This window comes from Candoia aspera, chromosome 16 (assembly GCF_035149785.1).
Source record: "Candoia aspera isolate rCanAsp1 chromosome 16, rCanAsp1.hap2, whole genome shotgun sequence".
Lineage (NCBI taxonomy): Eukaryota > Metazoa > Chordata > Lepidosauria > Squamata > Boidae > Candoia > Candoia aspera.
In genome coordinates, this window is record NC_086168.1 from 4020743 (window position 1) to 4041732 (window position 20990).

The window sequence follows — 20990 nt, forward strand, 5'->3', positions numbered from 1 at the left end:
CCGGCGCAGGACAAACTTTTGGAGATCCCGAAGCCGGGACGGTTTGACCCCCCCAAGCCCTTTGAGCGCGTTGAGGGGGGGATCGGAAAGTAGGAGCGGCCGTTGCGCGGGGGTTGGCTGGCGGGAGAAGCCACCGACTTGAGATTGGATGGCGGGCTGAGCCAGAGACTTTTTCTCCTACCCACCCCCACGGCCGGGTTTTGAACCAATTTCCCGAAGCCTGGTCAGTTTCGCCCTCTTTCTAGTCAATTTCGCGGCGGGCTTTTACGCGGCGCGGAGGCGGCCGCCGCTTGGTGAGCCCAGCAGCTCCGCAGGAGCCGCCTCGCCTTTTCTAGACTTTGCCCCCCCACCCACACCCGCAAACTCGGACGAGGGCGATGGAGGACGGGGAGACCGAAGCAGCAAACCGGTGAGCTCGGTCCCTTTGAATGCTAAAATAAATCCGCCCCCCCTAAAAGAAGAATTAGGAGGAACCACCCAAAGGCATCTTGGCTGGCCCCGCGGAGGTGAGCAGGTGGGCGTCGGATCCGCTTCTCCTGGTGAAGCTGCCCTCTTCTAGCTTGGGCTTCTCTTCCGCCTCGTGGGCTCGCCCCCCCCCCCTTATTTCCCCTGGTCTGCGGAGAACCTTGGAAGAGCAGGTGTCTTTGGGGGCAGCCCAGTCCCCCTCATTGGGTGGGTGGGCTCAGTCAGGCCTCGCCTGCTCCCGCCTCTCTCTCCCAGCCGCGCCCCCACCCCTTCTGCAAAAGGGAGGGGGCGCCTCCCTCCTGCTTTCTCTCCCTCTGGACTTGCTCCGTTCTAGAAAAAAACGGGGTCTGCCTCTCTCTCTCTCTCTGGCAACGTCAGGGGAGGAGGGGGTCATTAATAAGCAATTAGAAAGGTCACCCAAGCCCATATATACCAGCCCCAGAGTTTGGTCCCGGACTCTGCTACTTGCCAAGGAGCTGGGAACCGGGTGGTGGTGCTGGTGGGGGGTCCCTCTGCCTCTCCCTAGCCTCCCCACCGCGGTGCCGCCCTCCACTGCGCGCCCAAGGTGTGGTGCTGCCCCCTTTGCGCGACCCCTCCTGCCCCCCGGCTGCTCTCGCTCCCCTTCCCCATGATGGGCTCCGTCCTGCCGGCCGAAGCCCTGGTGCTCAAAGGCGGCCTGAAGCCCCCCAGCCTCTCCCTGGCCGAGGTGATCACGTCGGATATCCTACACAGCTTTCTCTACGGCCGCTGGAGGAACGTCCTGGGGGAGCAGCTGCTGGAAGAGAAGGGCGGCGGCGGCGGCGGGATCGGGGCGGCCGGCGGCGGCGGCGGCCACGGGAACCCCAAAACCGCCTTCACGGCGGAGGTCTTGGCTCAGTCCTTCTCGGGAGGTGAGTTTTTCTCTCTCCTCCTACCTCTCTGCTTTCCCGGGCGGGGAGAACGCGGGACAGGTGCGCTTTGCACGTGGGAATGCTCTGAGTCTTCGTGGGGCCGGGGGCTGACACGCGTAAAGGAGAGCTGCGTGTGGGGGGCTCTGGAAGCAGGGTAGGGGACCTACCTTGGGCACGCGGCGTCCGTCGGCCTGGCTGTGGGAATGGGGCTTCCTCCGATCCGGGGAGGCGTCCTGAGCGGGCGCCGGCTTCTCTGACTCTACCCGGCCGAGATCGACACGTGTGCGCTTGGCGCAGTTTGGACCCTTCGCCCCGACGAGGGGCTCGTTTGACCCGGGAATCCGCCGAGCCGGGGCAGCGTCTCATTTTTAGGCGTCGCCCTCCAACTACTCTGATTTTTAATGCAGACACGGGTCTGAAAGCGCAGTTCCGTCTGTATGGTGTGTATCTGCTGGTTGCTCTACAGGCGTGTGTCTTGTTCCCGGTGCGCCTGCCGTGCGTGCATCTGCGCCTTTTAAATGTCCAGGATTGGCCACAAATCATTTTTGGAGGGGAGGGGGTTTAATGCCAAGTTTAAAAGAAGAGATGAATGAAGAATTAAAACTTAAACCACCACCACTTCTCCAGCAACACCAGCCTGGTGTTGGGACTATGAGACTGGGTTCATACAACCTTGAAATCCTGGACCCCAGGATTACAAACTGGACCCAGACTGTACAGTGCCCAACCAAGTAAATCATAGTTTAGTGTAAGAGCCTAATTCACACAACATCTTGACCCAGGAACTATCTATTTCAGCCTGTTCTGGTGTGAATGCTGCCTTCTCTGTCCCTCCCCCCCCCCTTCTCTCTCTCCCCTACAGATCAAATCTGGAGCAACTCCTGATCTACAAAATCCTAGAAGCAAATATCTTTTAAAAGAACCATAAATCCCTTTGCCATCTTCTCCTAAAGATCCAAAGAGTTTAATTCTTCAGACAGGGGTCCAGCTTCTCTTTGCTGGTCTCTGGCTGAAGTTTGACCCCACCCCTGATTTTTTAGCTTTTAATCAAAAGTCTCCAATTTTTTTTTCCTCCAAGGGGTTTCTTTTCCACATCTCCCAGCCAGAGTGCAAGATTAGCCCAGATTTTGAGGTGCTTTCTTCCCAAGTTTTATTATAATAATAATAATCCCCCTTTTTTTGCCTTTCCCACTCAAGTCTTCCCTTCTAGTTTCTTCCTTGCTCAGCCCCCTTCATTTTTTTTAAAACCCAGGGCATTTAAAGGCTTATTAGGCGTGTAATAGCAGTTGACTGATAAAGAAGAGGTTTTAAATTCATTTAGTTAACTTGGGCCTGACCTAAAAGGGGGAGGGGGGAGTTCCCACTTAAACTGAGAACTTTAAAAGGACATGGGACTACTTTCTTTTTATTTAAAATGTCTCAAGTCCTTACTCTTCATTCATCAAATCCAGGACAAGCAATTTCCCTCCTCCCCTGCCTTTGGCATTTCTGATTCCCAAGTCTTCCCCCCCACACCCTGAAAGATTACTGTTCCTTTCTTAATCTACCGTGAAAACTCCATTCTGTCCCCTTTCAAAAGATGTCAGCCAGCTAATCTCTCCCATTTTGTAGCGAGAAATTCCTGTGCCTTTTAAAACAAGTTTCTTAGGCCATTCAGTTTCCCCCAGTGTTGGGCGACAGCATTCTCCAAAGGCTAATGAATTTAGAATTAGCCATTTTCCTTCCAAGGGTCTTGAATGAATGTGGATCACTTTAAACAGCGTGACAAATTGCTTTATGGAATGCAATGGCACCATTTAACCTCACACTCTTAGCTTTTTAAAGATTTCTTTTCCCCCAGGTTCTTTCTTAAGCTATCTTACAAGGAAGCCTTGTTGTTGTTGTTTTTAAAGTCCAGTCCTTGCCCACTTTTTTCAGGATGAGGGGTGCAAAAAGAACTGGAGCTGAGCAGACATGTCCCTGGAGAAATGCAGAGATGCTTGAGAAAAATAAAAAAATGCCACAGGTTGCAGTCTGCAGAGGGTGCATAAACTAAGCACAAGGTTTTGGGTGCAATCTGTTGCGTTCTCTAACTAAAAAGCAGCATGGGTGGGGATTTTCAGCCAAAAGGGGTGATCTCTTTTAGAAAGCCCACGGGGAGGTCAAAGGTTCTGCCAATGGGGACAGAAAATTTGGGGGTGCGCAAAGAAGAAATGTCGAGCACTGATCTAAAACCCTTCTTGAGTTGGATTTATAGAAAAGACCCCTTCAGAAGCAAAGGGCACGTTAGGTGAGACCTCAAACATTCTCCCTGCATCTTACGATTCATTCATTAATTCATTTATTTATCAAATTTCGTCACCACCCATCTGCCTCAAAAAAGGAACTCTGGGTGCTTTACAGTAAAGCTAAAAGGGATTAAAATGCAATAAAAACAAGATATCTTAAATATAAATATAAATATAAAATAGCACCCAGGATGGTAATATTAAAAGTTCTGATTCATGCCCCGTGCTTCTCAAAAATGCAGGTCTCTTGTGCCAGTTTCATCCATCTGACTGTTCTATTTTTCAGAGATGAATCACAGAAAAGCTGAGTGTGCCATTTCGGGCTGGGTGCGTGACCTGACCATAACTTCAGGGCAAGTGTGTCCCGAATGGAACCTGTGCATTGCACCCGCATTGCCCCACGGGCACGCAGCACACCTCGAACGTGGGACCTTGGCAAAAGAGAATGCTGCGTGGTGTGTAATAATTTTGGCAATTAGTCCGCCGTGGTACAAAGACAGTCCTGGAAGGAAAGCCTATCCCTGAGATTTATACTTCCTTATGCTATATAGGGAAGGTGTATTTCTCAGGGTGGTTTTAAAAAGAGACGGGCCCGTTTAGATCCAAGCAAGTATTGATATGCCCCAGTTATTTGCTTCCAACAGAGGACAGCGGCATATAGTTTGTGTTGGCCATCCCAGTATGTGAAAGTCAGAGGTGAACATTTAAAAAACAAATACTTTGGCCTTTGGGCTAGTGAATCACTTAAACTTATTTGGTAGTGTTTGCGTTTTGCAGTTCTGGGGAAGAGGGTGTGTGTGTCCGTGCATGCATGCAGACATGATGTTCCTAGTTATAGAAGAGATGGCTGATGAATGGTTTGGAAACTGACTGATTGATTAGTATGTGCCATCAAGTCATTTTCAATTCCTAGCATCCACTGGACCTGATTATGTTTATATCTGTTTGCATCACTAAGGGCAGTGATCTTAAGTTTCAGTTGCCCCTTTTCTTGGATAGACCATCTCCATATTACCTGGCTTCAGGTCTTCACCAGCCTGTTTTGTAGAATATCTTTAAAATGCTTTGGTCTTTCTCAAAAATAATGGTTTCTCCAGCTTTTTTGTTAAGTCTGTTATCATACATCTCAATGTTTAATGTTCACCTAATCAAACATGGGTGTTTTTGCAACATAGAGGGCCACAGACATTTTTTACATGCCCTTTTCCACATTGTACCTAATGCCATGGGGTTTCTCTTGTCTATGTTCTTACACAACCAAGGGGTGGGTTAATAATATTGGAAAGGACCCGGGTGCATAGCATTGATCCTGGAAAATATGAATTGAGCATCATGTGTATTTCCTTGACAATATCTGCAAGGACAACCTGGAATTGCAGAATGCCACTGATCGGAGAATAGCTGTGGATGCTTCAGTCGGTTGACGGATGGGTAGATTTTTCTACTTCTGCTAGGCAATGCCTTAATGAGTGAGTTAATTACATTACAAGTACATGGCCTTCAATTTACAAAGGGAAAATAGAACTGCAAGGGTGTTTTTCACCCCAGGGAGTTTGCATTTATGATTTAATCAGGAAGATGCAAGAAGAGGCCAGCCGATGCTGGTCAACAAATACCACTGTGAAGGGCTGCAGCTATTTGTGTGACTCACTAATGCAACCCTTCTGGATTTGCAAGTTGTCTGCATGTGTGATGCCTTGCTCCATCCAAGATGCATTTGGAAGATGGGGTTTTAGAAGTCCCGAAACCTAAAACTTAACGGAATGCACTTTTCACTTTGTGCCGTGTGATCAAACAGCTTATTCCTAGCCTGTTCCCATCACTCTGCTAGACTAATATAATCTCTCCCAATTGGATCCAGTCAGCTTCCACGGAGAATTAACTGGTTGAAATTGAATGCATTTTCTCATTGGTTGTCAAATGAGTTGAGTTGCATGCGTCGTGCAAGGTGCTGCCCTGCGCAATTTGGTACAGTAATCAAGTTTTTACCGGTGGGTGCCAAGGATGTTAAACCTCGTTTAGCTTCAGCGTAGCCTCCTGGGGGACATACAGTTTGGAGATTATGGTTTAGATTGTGGGTCAGTGGGCAGAGTCACCTGACTGGGATTAATTCATTAAAGCAGGGTGAAGTTTTGTAGCTTGGGCAGATCTAGGTGGCTGTGATTAATTCAGCGCACCGTGGCTGAAGAAACCAAAGCGTGGTGCGCGTGTTAACCCAGGTGAGGTGAGCATTTCTGTGGTGTCAATCAACTGGTGGGTCTCCCACTTTTTGAAAAACAGTCTCATTTGAGAGAAGCCATTGGGAGACAGGAGGGAAACCTTTGGCCATTTAAATGGCTTGTGCAAAATTGGGGTGACCTCCCCTAGATCTTGGTGGCTCATTAAATGAATTCCCCAAATAATGCTCTAGGGTCTTATTCATTTCGCCATCCTGGGCTGAGCAGCTTGCGTCCTCAGATGGAATTTCTGCATGATTCCCCAGCTTTGGGGAGAGATTTCACTGCGAAGATCAGATCGTCGCATACGTCTGGGTCAACAAGCAAACCTGTTTCCCATCTGGGTTAGAACTCAGTCCGGAGACCTGCCCTGGACTTTTAAAATTTTATTTATTGATTTATTTTACCAATTTAGGTGGTCCATCAAAGCTGCCCCGGTGTCTTTTCAGGATCCCAGTATTGAGCATTCCTGAGTTGCATTTCAACTGCAGAGGGGACCATAGGCCAGTGGTGGGGTCATCCTTCCACTGCAGTGTGGGAAGGCTGCTTTTAGTGAAAAAGTGGTGAGGGCGATGGGGTCCTTCTTCTTGGTTGGATAAGTAGAACGTCCATGTACAGGAGCAATATACCTTTGATACAGGGAGGTGAGAAGCAAATGGGAAAAGCCTTCTTCCTTTGTTTAGAAGAGCAGCTGGGAGAGTCGGTAGGCTTTCGCCCTTTGCTTTTCACTTGCAGCATTTGATGTCCCTGGTGCCGGTGTGTCAGTCCAGTCCAGCTCTCCCAAACGTGGCTTGGGTGACAATCCCCATCATCCTCAGCCACTGGCCTGGCAGGTGGGGAAGATGGGAGTTGTAGTCTAGTATATCTGACTGTTGGGAAAGGATCCTCTGCCGATGTCATGGCATGTGGGAAAGACCTTGGGAGACGGGGCAAAGAGACGCTGCCAAGGGAACGGGCAGATAAGAGGCAGCTGAGCCCGCAGCTGCATAATGGGGGGAGAAAGGCTCAGAAGGGACCCTCCCTAACTTCTCAAACTGTAAAAGAGATTTATACTTTCAGACTTGCAAGTTTCTGTTAATGTAGCCTTATAATAAAGTACAATTAGTTCATCTGGTTGTGTTTCCTGTCTGGTCTACCTAGTAAGGCTGGCAGCCAGCTTGTCCTTAAATTATACCAGGCAGAATTAGGGATAGAGCGGATGGCATTGGAGAGCCTCCGTGAATGAACAGACACGGTGCATCCCAATCATCCTGGTTTGCTCAGCCTCTTCCTCCCCTCCTGCTTCTCTGTTTTGCAGAAGTCCAGAAGCTGTCCAGCCTGGTCCTGCCGTCGGAGGTCATCATCGCCCAGAGCTCTATCCCTGGGGAGGGGCTGGGCATTTTCTCCAAAACTTGGATCAAAGCCGGCACTGAGATGGGACCCTTTACGGGCCGGATCATCTCTCCGGAGCACGTGGACCTCTGCAAGAACAATAATCTCATGTGGGAGGTAAAGGCAGAATCTGCGCATGTGAAAAAGGGGCAGAAGGACATGGGCTGGGAACTTACAGAAACGCACATGGGTGCGCATAGGTATACATGAGAATTGCATGAACCAGAATGTGCATTCATTTCAAACCCATCTACGACAACCCACAGAGGTACCGATACACATGTGCACACTGCCTCCTGGGGAATTTGTTGACCTGACGGTTCCTTGGCTATCATTTCCACCTCTGATTTCCATCTTTCCATCTTTGCTAGTCCTGGTTTGCCAACTACTGACCTGGGTCAGGAGCCCAACCACCCGCCTGATTGATTTACCTATCTATTTAATCGATCAATTGATTGACTTGTATGGCCACCTAGTTCTGGGTAATTCCCCTCAGATTAAAAAGAAAGAAAGAGAAGTTCCCCAAAATGGGGGCGAAAAATCCAGATCTTTTTAAGGCTGAAATATCCAGAGCCCCATTGCTCAAAATAAATTATTCTTCCCTTTCTCCCTTTGACCTCAATAGTCTAGGAAGCTGGTGTGAAATCTTAAAGTAATTCTCAGGGTGTTTTCTCGGATTAGTCTGGCCATCTTGAATGAAAAAGATGGATTTAAATATAGAATATAGAAACCCAGCAGCTTTCCACCTTTCCATTAGACAAAGCTAGACTTTGTACAGCACGTTTTAACCTAGTTACTGAATTAATTTGCACAGTTACTGAATTTGCACAATACATTGGCTGTATTCACATGACTCATTTACCCAGCTCAGGGGAGGGCCAAGTGGCTCCATTCTCACAACATGCTAACCATGGTTAGTCTTAACTTGGTTTGTTTGGGGCTTAGCAGGTTGTCGGAACCCAGCCTGTTTGGTTAATTTATGGTGGCCTGTTTTGTGCCCCCCCCAGAAAACAAGTGAAGTCAGTAACTATGTTAAATGTGCTTGAAAAGAGGCTGGATTCAGAAAGCTAAGGGGCTAAAGAAACTAACCAAGGTTAGAACCAAGCTAGCTTTGCATGTTATAGGGATGAAGTTGCCAGTTTTTGTAACCTATCTTGAGGATAAGGGCTTGAATTTGCGTTTTAAGCTGCCATTGGAGACATAATGGTGCCTTTCTAATATTTGCTTTATTCAAAAATATATAAATGAAGGCAAATGACAGCCATTCTATCTGGGGATAAAGGAATCTGTCCATCAAGCTCAGGGTTTTTTTCCCCCTCACACTTAAGTTCACTTAAGTTTCTGCATCTCTTTCTGTAAGATATATATTTACACACATACACGCACACATCTGAACATAAATTTGTATATGCTCTTTGCAGTTCTTGTGATGCACACTTTTTTCCTTCTTGCAAAGCTTTTCCTAGCAGGCACGCAGTTTTGCAAGCGACCAGCCTTTGCATATTACATTTTTTAAAAGGTAATTTCTTCTGTGCATGCCGTTCCCACAACGGAGGCCTTTCCGTGGGTGCTTTGAATGGAGAGTAAGCCTATTTTCTGGACGTTTCCCAATTGATTGGCAAAGTGTGAAACTGAATGCATTTTCCCCCCTCTCCCTCTCTGTTTCAAAGTCCATAAGTTTTCTTCCTTTCTTTTCCTTTTTTTTCTCTTTGCAAGTTTTCCAATTGCTACAGGGGAGAGATTTCTAAACCAGGAAATATCCCTGGCCGTTGCTGGATGGCTCACAAGCCAAAGATCTGAGATTCAATCACTGCTGATTGGTCACAGATGATGGCCAAGATTTTTCCCTACCCCAAACCAGGTTAATCAGGAAGACCACCCTAAATCTGCAGTCCACGTATGGCTTCTTGGAAGTTCCTGTGGGATTTCTAAAGCCCCACTGTGGTCTTCATGGGGTGGGGGAAAGATGCTTACTCTGATATTCCATCCGCTTATTTCCAATAATTTAGTTCTCTTTATATCAACAAAGAGAAGTTCCTTCAGGCAGTGGTCCTTAAACTGGGGGCAATCTGGGCATATTCTGGGGGCAATGGAGCCATGTATAATCACTTGCTTGTGAGTCAAAGATCCAGTTTGGGATATTTGTGTAAAATAACAGGATCTGTTATTTTATGTTAGAAGGAAGCTCTGCATCAACCTTGGCTATTTGAAAAGCTAAGCAGGATTCAGCTGGGGCAGGACAGGAAAAGGACACCACCAGGAGATCTCAGTTGTGGGAGCTAGCCTGAGAAGTTGAAAACCCACTCCAGAAGAAGGCAGGGATAAGACGCATCTGCAGCGTAGCCAAGACGAATGCTTGGGTTCGGTTAGAAGCAGAGGAGCTCAATTTGAGGGCACCTCTATGTTTTTTTTCCCCCTAGATGAGTGTTACTTATTGTCTCTGTTAATCAGGGAGCAGCCGAGTTCAGGAATAGCTCAAGTGTTAAACACAAGCCAGAAAGAGAGGAGGGGGCTGTCTCTGCCGCAGATAATTTTCCTGCAGCATCGTGACTGGCAATCTTCCCTTTAAATTTTTTGTGACAAGCATTATTTTGCATTTGGCGGTTCCCTAGTCCCGTATCGGAGATAAATGTTCCCTGCCTGCCCGTCGATGTTCATCTCTTCCATTTGCTTGAAACTGCTGTCCAAGAAGGCGGTAAATCCAATATTTTTCCTGGTCCTACCTTGCTCTGTTGGATTCACCCAAAACTGCAAACCCAGGTTCGTGAAAGACAACAGGGCTTTGGTGAATAAACCAAATTCTGGTTTAATATGGTAGCTTGGTTCACCCAACATGCTAATGCAGTGTCTAAATTCCTGCACTGCATGGCCTAATCGGTTCATTTTAGCCTAGACTAATAGGTTGTGTGAATCCAACACTTTTGTCTAGCCCAAGTTTGGAAGAATATTGTTGAAGTCAAATCTAGAGAAAAAGGCTACGTAATAAGATCATCATCCAGTTATGCCCTGGAAGATCTCGGCGACTGCCTGTGTGAGTTTTGGTCTGAGGCTGGGAGATTTCAGCAGAATAGAAAGGAGAAGGTGGCACATTTCCCCCCCCCCCCCAATATTGTACCCAGTTTACAAACAAAAAGGTTGTGAGGATTTAGGCAAGGGTTTTGAGGCAACTGATCAGAGCTGCCCCAGGGAATTCACAATCTAAATCCTACACGGAGGGAAAAACAGGGTGGACGCTAGAATAAATCAGAAATAGCCATCACAAGAAAAAAAAAAGTTACTTCTACTTTTGTTAAATTATAGGCTGGTAGCCATCGATGCTTCTCTGAGCATAACCATTCTGTCCTTCAGAAACCCATTCAGATTACTCAATCAAGGGTAGATGATGCCTGGATAAGGATGTTCTACATCTTCACGCTACTTTTCCGCCACAAATTTAACCAATCCTTTTGGAAACTCCTCTCAGCCCTTGGTCGATCCCCATCTCCGGTGGCCAGAAATGTTTCATTACAGTTCTGTAAAAATGTGTTCCCTTCGTGTCTGCCATGAATGGCGTGGTTATAATTTTGCCTACTATTTAAAAAAAAAAAAGGGTGTGTGTTTGTAGGTTTCTTCCGGGCAGCTTTCCCCGTCATGTTCTGTTTCATAAATTTTTTGCTCTCTAAATCTTCTTTTCTCCCTTGATTTGTTGGCATTTGTAAAATGCCAGAGAGGTTTCTCATGAAAGTTACTTCAAAAATCTGATAGTGATCTGTAAAAGCTTAGAGCTATCAGTTTTTAATTCAGAGGGTATAAACCATCGTCAGTTTGTTCTTATTGGCGATTAAGCCGTAAATAGAACAAGCCTTTTGCATTTCATGCTTCTCTGTTGGTGAAGATCTAAACTTGATTGGAGCCAGACTAAATTATCAAGGCTTTGTGTTTTTTTATTGTTTCTTTAATGGTTTTATGATTTATGCTTTTACAGTTACTGGGTTTTATCGTCGTTGTGAGCTACCCAGAGCTGTGTTTAAGATGGACGGCCGTACCAAAATTATAAATAAATAACAGGGTTGCAGACAGCTCTCCTTGTAAAATTTTACCTCTGAAAGAGTCCTCAGTAGAATAAGATAGGCCCTAATACCATGCTGGCTTTGAAGCGGGGGAAAAAAGCATATTAAAATAAAAGTTCTACCTTGTTTGATTTGCAGAACCCGCAGAAAGAGAAGTTGACCCAGCAGCCTGGCAGATGTGATTTTGGATTCCCTAATCTTTTATACTTAATGAAAGAGGAGGATGAATGATATTCATTCATTCACTCAAATTCACATACTTGAGGATGAGTACTGAATTTGCGGAGCCCCAGAGACAGAGGACATCACATGCATTATTTGAATGTCAACTATATAAGAAAGAGAGAGACCAGTCTCTGGGATGGCACCTTAGATGAACGGCCTTTTGGGATCCTTATATTAAAACAACATGTTTCACATGCAGTCAGAGTCCAAAAAATTACGTATAATACGGCCCTTTCTTTGAAAAAAACAGTACAACTGAGGATGGCATATGTGGATCTGATTGGGGTAAATTGCAGAGGTGAAAAAGAAATATGATTTGCATTTCCATAGTTCTTTCACTCTGTTTGGTCTTACAGATAGCCCTTGCTTAATGACCACAACTGGGACTGGAATTTTGGTTGCTAAGTGAAACAGTCATTAAGTGAATCTGACCAATTTTACTACCTTTTTGCAGCAGTCATTAAGCAAATCACTGCAGTCATCAAGCAAACCATGTGGTTGTTAAGCAAATCATGTGGTTCCCCATTGATTTGCTTGCCAGAAGCCAGCTGGGAAGGTCAAAAATAGTGATCACGTGACCATGGGATGCTGCGATGGTCATAAATACGAACTGGTTGCCAAGTGCCCAAATCATGATCACGTGACCGCAGGGACGCCGCGATAGTCATAAGTGTGAAGACCGGTTGCAAGTCGTTTTTTTCAGCACCGTCGTAAGTCCGAACTGTCACTAAACAAGTGGTCATTAAGTGAAGACTACCTGTATTACTGTTCTGTGTAGGGTCTAATGGCTAATCAGTAAAGTATTACATATTGAGGATGGTTTAAAAAAAAGAAAAACAGGGTTAACCACCGGGTTTCTTGACCTCAGGTCTTCAATGAGGATGGGACTGTTCGGTACTTCATCGATGCGAGCCAAGAGGACCACCGCAGCTGGATGACCTACATCAAATGCGCCCGGAATGAACAGGAACAGAATCTGGAGGTGGTCCAAATCGGGAACAGCATCTTCTACAAAGCCATTGAGGTATGGAAATGGGGTGGCCAAAATGAAGAGGAGTTCTCGGATACTGACCGCGGGGAGATGACCGTCTTGCAAAGCTGCTGCCCAGCAGTATTTCTTTTCTTTTCTTTCCTTTCCTTTCCTTTCCTTTCCTTTCCTTTCCTTTCCTTTCCTTTCCTTTCCTTTCCTTTAATTGGTGCATGGCCGCCCATCTTCAAACACAACGCTGGGCGGCTCACAGCAGTCCTAAAACAGGAGACCGCTTTGGCGACGTTTCGTCCTAGCTATTCACCTGCCTTAAATTGCCTAGGCAAATGTTGGCTTAGTTTATGATTTAGGGAAATGGGTCATTGGGAAAACAGGCTCGGTCCAAGAGTGTCCTCTGCAAGCAGCTTCTGATCGCAAGTCCGACTCGGCTGACGCGTCCCGTGAGCATATTTTCTTGGAAAAAAATAAAGGCCCGACTTGAAAAAATCTGAAAGAGGTTCGTAAAGATGGGAAAAAAAAAATGGCTTATATTTATAACTTTGCTTTATAAAGGAAAATTGAAGAGCGAAACCAAGAAAAGAAATAATTAAATTAAATAAATTAAAAGCTTTCTGAAATAAAGACTGTAAGGTCGCTGTACTGATGCGGTCCACACTGTTTATAGTCTTCCCATGCCTTAGTTGGGGGCTGGGGCTGAGAATTAGGATAGACCGTTACTGACGTTAGGCAAGATGCTGTACTCTTTTAAGGCTCCCCCCCTTCCAAAAAAGGGGATCTAATCCAGATCTGTCTGGAAGAAGGATTGCTGGACAGACCAGGGTTTAAAAGTTGCCCAACAGCCATCAGCTCTTAACAGCCAGGTTGCAAACTGATCTGGAATATACTGGTAGTCCTCGCTTAATGACCACAATTAGGACTGGAATTTAGGATGCTAAGTGATGCAGTTGTTAATCGAATCCAGACCTGATTTTACAACCACTTTTGTGGTGGTCATTAAGCGAACTATGCGGTTCCCTATTGATTTTGCTTATTGGAAGCCGGCTGGGAAGTTTGAAAATGGTGATCATGTGACCCTGTGATGCTGCAAATGTTGTAAATGGGAGCTGGTTGCAAAGTGCCCGAATTGCGATCATGTGACAGTGGGGAACGCTGTGACAGTCGTAAGTGCAAGAACCAGTCATAAGTCGGTTTTTTCAACACTGTCATAACTCTGGACAGTTGCTAAATGAATGGCCATTAAGCAAGGACTACTTGCATACAACTCCCCCGTTGACAGATTGCATTTTGACTTAATTTTTTTAAAAAATTATACCTGCGTACTGGTATCTAGCAACCTCTTAGGGCTGTGTGAAACTTCCATCTGGAAATTTGATTCGAAGGCAGTTCGGTCAGAACCGCCATTTGAATTGAGTCCCCAGATTGGCTCCTGGTTTTAGAAAAAAGAAATCCAGCTTGGATTGCTCAGTGAAGCACCCAAACCCAAGCAACCCAATCATGGTTTGGAGCTGGTCCTGCTTTATGCTAGTCTGTGCCTCCTTTTTTAAAACTTCTTTATTCTGCCAAGCTCTTTCTCATTTTATACTGTTATGGGTTCCTGGTTCTCATCTATGCAATTTGAATTTATTTTCTATGCTGGCTTGTGAAGATGTGTCCTTCCTAAGGCCGGGCTCGTACATCTAACCAATCCATTTAAAGAGGACTAATTAAAGAGTTTGATCCCCAGCTTGGAAGCTGCACGATCGACACGCAAAGCAGAAGGCTGGTTTTGCACCGAGGGTGGAGTGAGCACGTAGCATCTTTTGGAACGTTTCCCATGCTAAAACTCTCTATGGACAGAGATCTGTCTCATTTTGTTTTTCAAAAGTAAAAAGGTGTGCCCTTCATTCCTCAGCTGTTTTCCAACAGCTTCCTTTGGCTAAATCAAAAGAAAAAGCACCGTCTGTTACAAGAGGTGTGTTTTTAAGCTGAGTTCGGGCCAAAGAAGCAAGCCACATCCAGCCTGCCTCTTCCGCTAAGTGGCTGATTGCAGTTAAAAAGGGGGAAAAAAAATTATCTTCGCTTGTGAACATCACTGTTTTGAGAATTGCACTCTAAAGCGTCCATTGATTGCTTTAACAACCTTAATGGGTTTTAGCTTTGCAGTTTGGCAATGCTAAAATCTGGGCCATGTGAAAGAGCAAAGAATGCACTAACAGGCTGCGATGTTTGCTGGTTCCTCCCCGGCGCATTCTCAAGCTACGTGATTCCATCGTGCGCGCGAACTAAGTACTGTTATTACGGGGCATTTTCCTTATAGCTTAGGTTGTGCCTCCTAATGGGAAAAATAACAGTTAAGATTCTCGCTTGAGCCTGTTTGGTGAAAAAAAACAAGTCTTTCCTTCTTTTCTCCCCTTTTCCTTACGGTTTCAAATGCCTTTCAGCGACCGTTTGCAGCTTATTTATTTCTTTTTCAAAAAAAGAAAAAAAAAAGACGAAGAAGAGATAATGGCAGCGGTGTGACACTGTCAAAAGGATGAAAAAAGAAAATATTACAGGGGACAAGCGGGTGATTCTGTTGGGGCGATAAGCCATAAGCAAAATCTTCCTTTTTTTTTTTTTGAATCGTTACCACTGAACTCCTGAGAGCTGTAGAGACATTTGCTTCTAATAGGTGGGAAATCACAGGAAAGATTTCACACTTATTAGAAAGTGTGTGTCTGTAATTTCACACAGACCCACACACACACACACACACACACAGACGCCGTGGCTTGCTGCCTGCAGTTCATATAAATACCTGTATTAAAAATCAATTAAAAAAAAATTACTTCTCTGCAGTGTGAGACGTTAAGCCCCATTTCCAGCCCGTCGGATGTTTTTAAACCGACGAAATGAACGGATCCCGCCTTACAGCCCTGGATCTGCAAGCCGGTTCATTAGAGCCCCATCAGCTATGTTTAAACTGATTTAATTAATTGGCTCGGCGTTGCAGGCCTAATTTTTTAAACCATAGGTGTCTTCAGACACCTGAGAGAGAAGAGCAGTGGTGGCTGGTTTTACGGGTACTTTCCTGCTCCATTTGGCTAATTTTTAGAGATATTATTACAATTAAAAGATTAAACGGGAGTCAGAAAGCGACATGCTCGCTGGGCCCCATCCTGCTTCGTTTGGTGGGCAGGCTTTGAAGGTCAAAATGGTGCCCAGATGGCTGGAAACGTGCCACCTCGCCAAGCCAAAGCCATCTGAAAGAGCAGGAAGCAACTTCACCAGGGACCTGCTGGAGAAACGGGGATTTCAACGGGGCAGCCATTTTGTGAGAGTGCCCACAAGATGCGTCCCAAAGACCCAAGCGGTTTGACTGTCTTGTCCAGCCACTTCTGAGTAGACCTCCAGAAGAAGATAAGCTAAAAAGTGACCTGTCCACATGCCAGTTTTCTTTTTAAAAACTTTGTTCCTGTTGGAGAACTCAAGTTGAATTTCAGCTGCCCAGCCTTCCTCACAGGGCTGTTGCTAGGATCTCAGTAAGATATGGCCCTCCATTTCCACCCTCTTCGTTTTGGTATGTGATTTATCCCATCATTTTCCTTCTTAAAAGGAAGGTGAAAAATGTCATTCCAGGATTTTTTGATCTGGGAAAGAAAAAGCAAATGCTGGTCCGTTTGTTGATCAGGGAGAGTTTTATGAATTATTACCTTGGTTTTCCTGATCTTTCCTCTTACGGGGGTGAAAGTAAAAAGAATAATTAAAATGTCAGTGAATGCAAAAAAGAGTGTTAAATGGTGGATTTGTTTCTGCGTGATGGTCTGAAATGGCAATAGGATGTTTTTATGGAGGAGAAAACTTGATTGGTGGCCCATTCTGATGACTCATCAACTCCAAGTGTTTGAAAAGTCCATGAAGACCATCCTGTCCAATCCCTGCTTGGTCCAAAAAACCAAATGAAACTCCCCAACTTCTTGAACCCCTCCAGTGAAGGGAAGCCCTCAACATCTCTGGATCTGTGGTTTCATTATTCAACTGCTCTTATTGTTAGTTTTGATCTTCTGTGGGACATCTTTTGAAGTTCTGAAGAGTACTTTCATATCGCTTCTCTTTCTCCGCTTCCGAAGGCCCAAACTGCTTCTTCCACCTTTCTTCGGAGAACTTACTTTTCAGTCCCTGGATCCTCCCTGATGTTCTTCTGTGAACCTGTTTCACTTTCTCTGAATCCTCCTTCAAGTGTGATGCCCCAACCAGGACATGGACCTCAAGGTTGGGTTTGACCAAAACAGCATAAAGTAGAATGATTTTCTCCCCTGATCTGGAAAGTATACTTCGGTTGATTCAGCTTAAAATTGCATTTATCTTTCTAGGAGCCACATCACGTCTGAGCTTCCTAGTCAATATGACCACCTCCAGGGATAGTGGCAATATAGATCTGAATGTTAGGAATGGAAGGTATCATGGATGTCTTGTGGCATAGTGGAACAAAAATAGTTGGACAAGATATTCTCTTGATCTGATGCAGCTGATCTCCATCCCATGTTTTTAGAAAAGGACCTGTAGTGGCAAGAGAGTTAACAAGAAGTGTGCCCTGTCTTTTCTTCTTTCCCTCCAGATGATTCCACCAGATCAAGAGCTGCTGGTTTGGTATGGAAATTCCCATAATACTTTTTTGGGCATTCCTGGTGTCCTGGGAATTGAAGAGGAACAAAAGAAGACCAAGCATGGTAAGAAGGTGGCTAGATTCTCTTGCTGTTGGCAGGATCTTTCTGTGACATGTCTATCACTTGGAAACTCTTGGTTGCCCACTTGAAATCCCCAAGCCTTCATAGGTGTCCAGAACAAGCCACCATGACATCGCATGTGTCATGACATCAGCAAGCCAATAACACCAGTGACGTCCTTTGCCTTGGTCACACTTAATGCAAAGGACCTCATTATGGCATTGCAAGGATGACACATGCAATGCCACTTGTTCACCCCATGCCCTCTCATGATTAACCTTGCAGATGTCTCCACCAAATCTGGGGGGAGGAGATAAAGAAATTGGGTGGTGATTTCTCTGAATTTCTCCAGGGGCAGGAGAAGTGCCCCAACAGGTTTGCAAAGCAATAGCACCCCCCCCCCCCACCCTGCCTGTGTTAGCCCCCCATGCAAGCTAATCCTACTTTTATTATAAGATCATAGTAGCAGAATCTTGCAAGTCTGAATGTGCTTCCCCCCTCCCTCTCTTTATCTTCGTGAGAACTGGGGAAGGTCTTGTCTGAGACACTTTCTCAGGTTACTGTTCTGACCTGGATTCGGACTTCTTTTATCTGCTTGTTGCCTTGGTAGCAGCTATTCCTCCTGTTCCTCAAGGTTATTCCTTCTCGCCATTACGCTCCAGGTTTGATTTCTTTTCCTGGTGTTTTCCTTTGGGATTTGAGGAGAGGCTGCAGATGGTTGGAGATGATGCAGCGAGAGACAGAACATTCTCTCTTCCCACTTGGCCACCTCTTGACCAAGGAAGTCTAAACTAAACTGCCTCTGTCCATCAGAATTTCATCAAAGTTCTCTTCTCTTTTGATGAAGATAGATAGATGATAGATGATAGATGATAGATAGATATGGATGGAGGTAGGTAGGTAGGGATAGATAGAGATATATAGATAGGGATGGATGGATGGATGGATGGATAGAGAGAGAGAGAGAGATAGGGATGGATGGATAGATTAGATAGATAGATAGATAGGGATAGATGGATGGATGGATAGATAAGATAGATAGATATGGATAGATCGGGATGGATGGATGGATGGATGGATGGATAGATAGATAGATAGGGATAGATAGATAGATAGATAGAGATAGATAGGGATAGATAGGGATGGATGGATAGATTAGATAGATAGATAGATAGATGACAGATGATAGATAGATATGGATGGAGGTAGGTAGGTAGGTAGGGATAGATAGAGATATATAGATAGGGATGGATGGATGGATGGATGGATGGATAGATAAGATAGATAGATAGGGATAGATAGGGATGGATGGATGGATTAGATATAGATAGATAGATAGATAGATAGATAGATAGATAGATAGAGATCGAGATAGATAGGGATGGATGGATGGATGGATGGATAGATTAGATAGATAGATAGATAGATAGATAGATAGGGATGGATAGATAGGGATGGATAGATAGATAAAGATAGATAGTGATGGATGGATGGATGGATGGATGGATTAGATAGATAGATAGATAGGGATGGATGGGTGGGTGGGTGGAAAGATGGATGGATGGATGGATATTTTTCATCAGAGGAGGAACCCAGATTTGGAGAGAAGATTGAAAAGGCTTTCTTTTGTTTGATTTTATTTCTGCTTGTGCTTAGGGAGAGGAGTGTTGCTGCAGCACAAGCAGGGTGCAGGGGTCAATATCACACCTATTTATTTCACCAGCTACATGCACATGTGTGTCTGAATACAGACATACATGCATTATGGGCTTGAGCTAAAATACAGTGTAGGTTTACCCGTGCAGTTTGCGTTTCCTAGTCTTCGAATACATGGCGATGTTCGGCATCTCCAAATCTGAGGCTCCAGATCGAAGGCGCCAGATTTCCAAATTCCTCTAAAACGTCCACATCTCCAGATTCTCAGCTCTTGGTCTCGACATCTCCAGACCCAAATCTAGTCTCTCAATTTCTGAATGCCTCTCGATGTCCGAGTCCACCTCTCGTGGCATTCCGCGCGCAACAGCGATGGTTCCAAAAAGCCACTGGATGAAGGGTCTTTTTAATTCCTCTTGTTTGTCTTCCTTTCTCCCCCACCCCACCCCCACAGAGGACTTCCACGTGGCCGAGGGCGGGATCAACACGATGGGCCGCATGCGGTGCGTCATCTGCCACCGCGGCTTCAACTCCCGCAGCAACCTGCGTTCCCACATGCGGATCCATACCCTGGACAAGCCCTTCATCTGCCGTTTCTGCAACCGGCGTTTCAGCCAGTCATCCACCCTGCGCAACCACGTCCGCCTTCACACCGGGGAACGGCCGTACAAGTGTCAAGTCTGCCAAAGCGCTTACTCGCAACTGGCCGGGCTCCGGGCCCACCAGAAAAGTGCCCGACACCGGCCTCCTAATGGTGCCCTGCAGCCGCACTCGCCCGCCCTCCCTGTGCCACACCCCACCGCGCTGGGCCACCACATCCCCACCATGGTGCTGTGAGGGCTGGGGACGCTTCTGGGGCACACGGACGGCGCCTGATTCCAGGAAAAGCAAGTGGTGCGAGACGGGGGCCGGTCTCTGTGGCCCGGGGGTGTGGTCCCCAGGGCCCCCCGGCCGTCCCCTGTCGGACACACAAGACTGGGTTACAGCCATCTCGGCTCCGCTCCAGCAGGGCAGAGCGGACTGATCAGTGTGGAACGGCGGGCAAAGACGCAGTTTCAGGCAGCAAAGCTCTCGCTCGTATTGTGGGCATCTGGGCAAGGGAGGAACGCTGGTTTTGGGGTGGGCCTCTCTAAGGCAGGGGGAGGATTCCAACCATCTTGGTGGGGAGGACTGAGGAAGGTTTTCTGGCTGTCAAGTGGGTGACGTTGGACCAAGGGGCAGCTGTTTGGGGAAGCCAGTTAATGTAGAGGTGGGACAACCAAACAGTAAGAAAATGGAAGTCTTCTCTGCTGAGGGGCTTTCCAGAGATGTCTAGGATAGGAAGGAAGGAAGGAAGGAAGGAAGGAAGGAAGGAAGGAAGGAAGGAAAGCCATCGTCCCCAGCCAGTGGGAGTGATAGTGGGGTTGCAATCTGGAATATCTCATAGGGGTTATGTTCTTTGCCTGGGGCTGGAGACCATTTCCCAGGAAGGAAAGTGGAATTGGGCCAAAGTCTGGATTTGGTTCTCCCATCCTTGCTGATTTCCTGTCTCAGCTGCAACCGGGAGAGCCTTTCCCTTCTCCCATCTGCAGCGTGGGACTCAACAACAGCCTACCTGGCAGGGCAGTTGTATCGTTTCCCAAAAATACGAGGCTTGCTCTGAATAGTCCTCCCTGTGGCTTGGCCACCGTCCAAAAGTGATTTGCTCGCTTCCAGTCCAGCTCCCCTCCAAGTATTAACCAGGCCAATCGCTGCTTAGCTTCGCTGCCCAGACGAGATGGTTGAGGTGCTGCACTGCATTTATCAATGGATCAGCTTTGCAAGTGGCCCTATTTTTTTTCTTTTAAAAACCTGTTGCGCCAATTTTTCCGCCCCTCTACTCTGGTACAGTGCAAGTTTGTCTTGTGGAAAGAAAACAAATCCTCCCCTGTTTAAAACCTGGGGAAAAAAACAACTCTGAATAAAAAGACACTGCTTAGAAAAAGGGTATTGTATATTGGGACTGCAGCTCGCTCAATCTTGCCCAGAGAAGAATTTCTGTGCAATTGCTCCCATTTGTGAAATAAAAGCTCTGGAGCTGCTTGGAACTGACCTACAGTCTTTGACATCTGGAAGAAACAGATTCTCTGCCTAATCCCCATCACCAGCCCTAGAGGGGTTCAGCGGAAGGAGTTTTTGTAAAATATGCATTTTTAAGAAACC

General features: G+C 46.2%; 1 protein-coding gene across 1 annotated transcript; it reads left to right on the forward strand.

Annotated features, from left to right (window-relative positions):
* Positions 1-1027: 1027 nt before the first annotated feature.
* Positions 1028-19649, forward strand: PRDM12 (PR/SET domain 12). The gene is made up of 5 exons (XM_063316082.1): positions 1028-1355; positions 7136-7326; positions 12352-12507; positions 17048-17159; positions 19264-19649. Exons 1-5 carry the CDS (start codon positions 1094-1096, stop codon positions 19644-19646), a joined length of 1104 nt encoding a protein of 367 aa, XP_063172152.1. The 5' UTR covers positions 1028-1093; the 3' UTR covers positions 19647-19649.
* Positions 19650-20990: the final 1341 nt, after the last annotated feature.

What these genes read in the sequence shown, in the direction of transcription:
- PRDM12 (XM_063316082.1), top strand. Translation starts at nt 1,094, where the DNA reads ATGATGGGCTCCGTCCTGCCGGCCGAAGCCCTGGTGCTCAAAGGCGGC. An exon ending in GGCTCAGTCCTTCTCGGGAG is followed by an intron (nt 1,356 to 7,135) that starts GTGAGTTTTTCT and finishes TCTGTTTTGCAG; the next exon opens with AAGTCCAGAAGCTGTCCAGC. An exon ending in ACAAAAGAAGACCAAGCATG is followed by an intron (nt 17,160 to 19,263) that starts GTAAGAAGGTGG and finishes CCACCCCCACAG; the next exon opens with AGGACTTCCACGTGGCCGAG.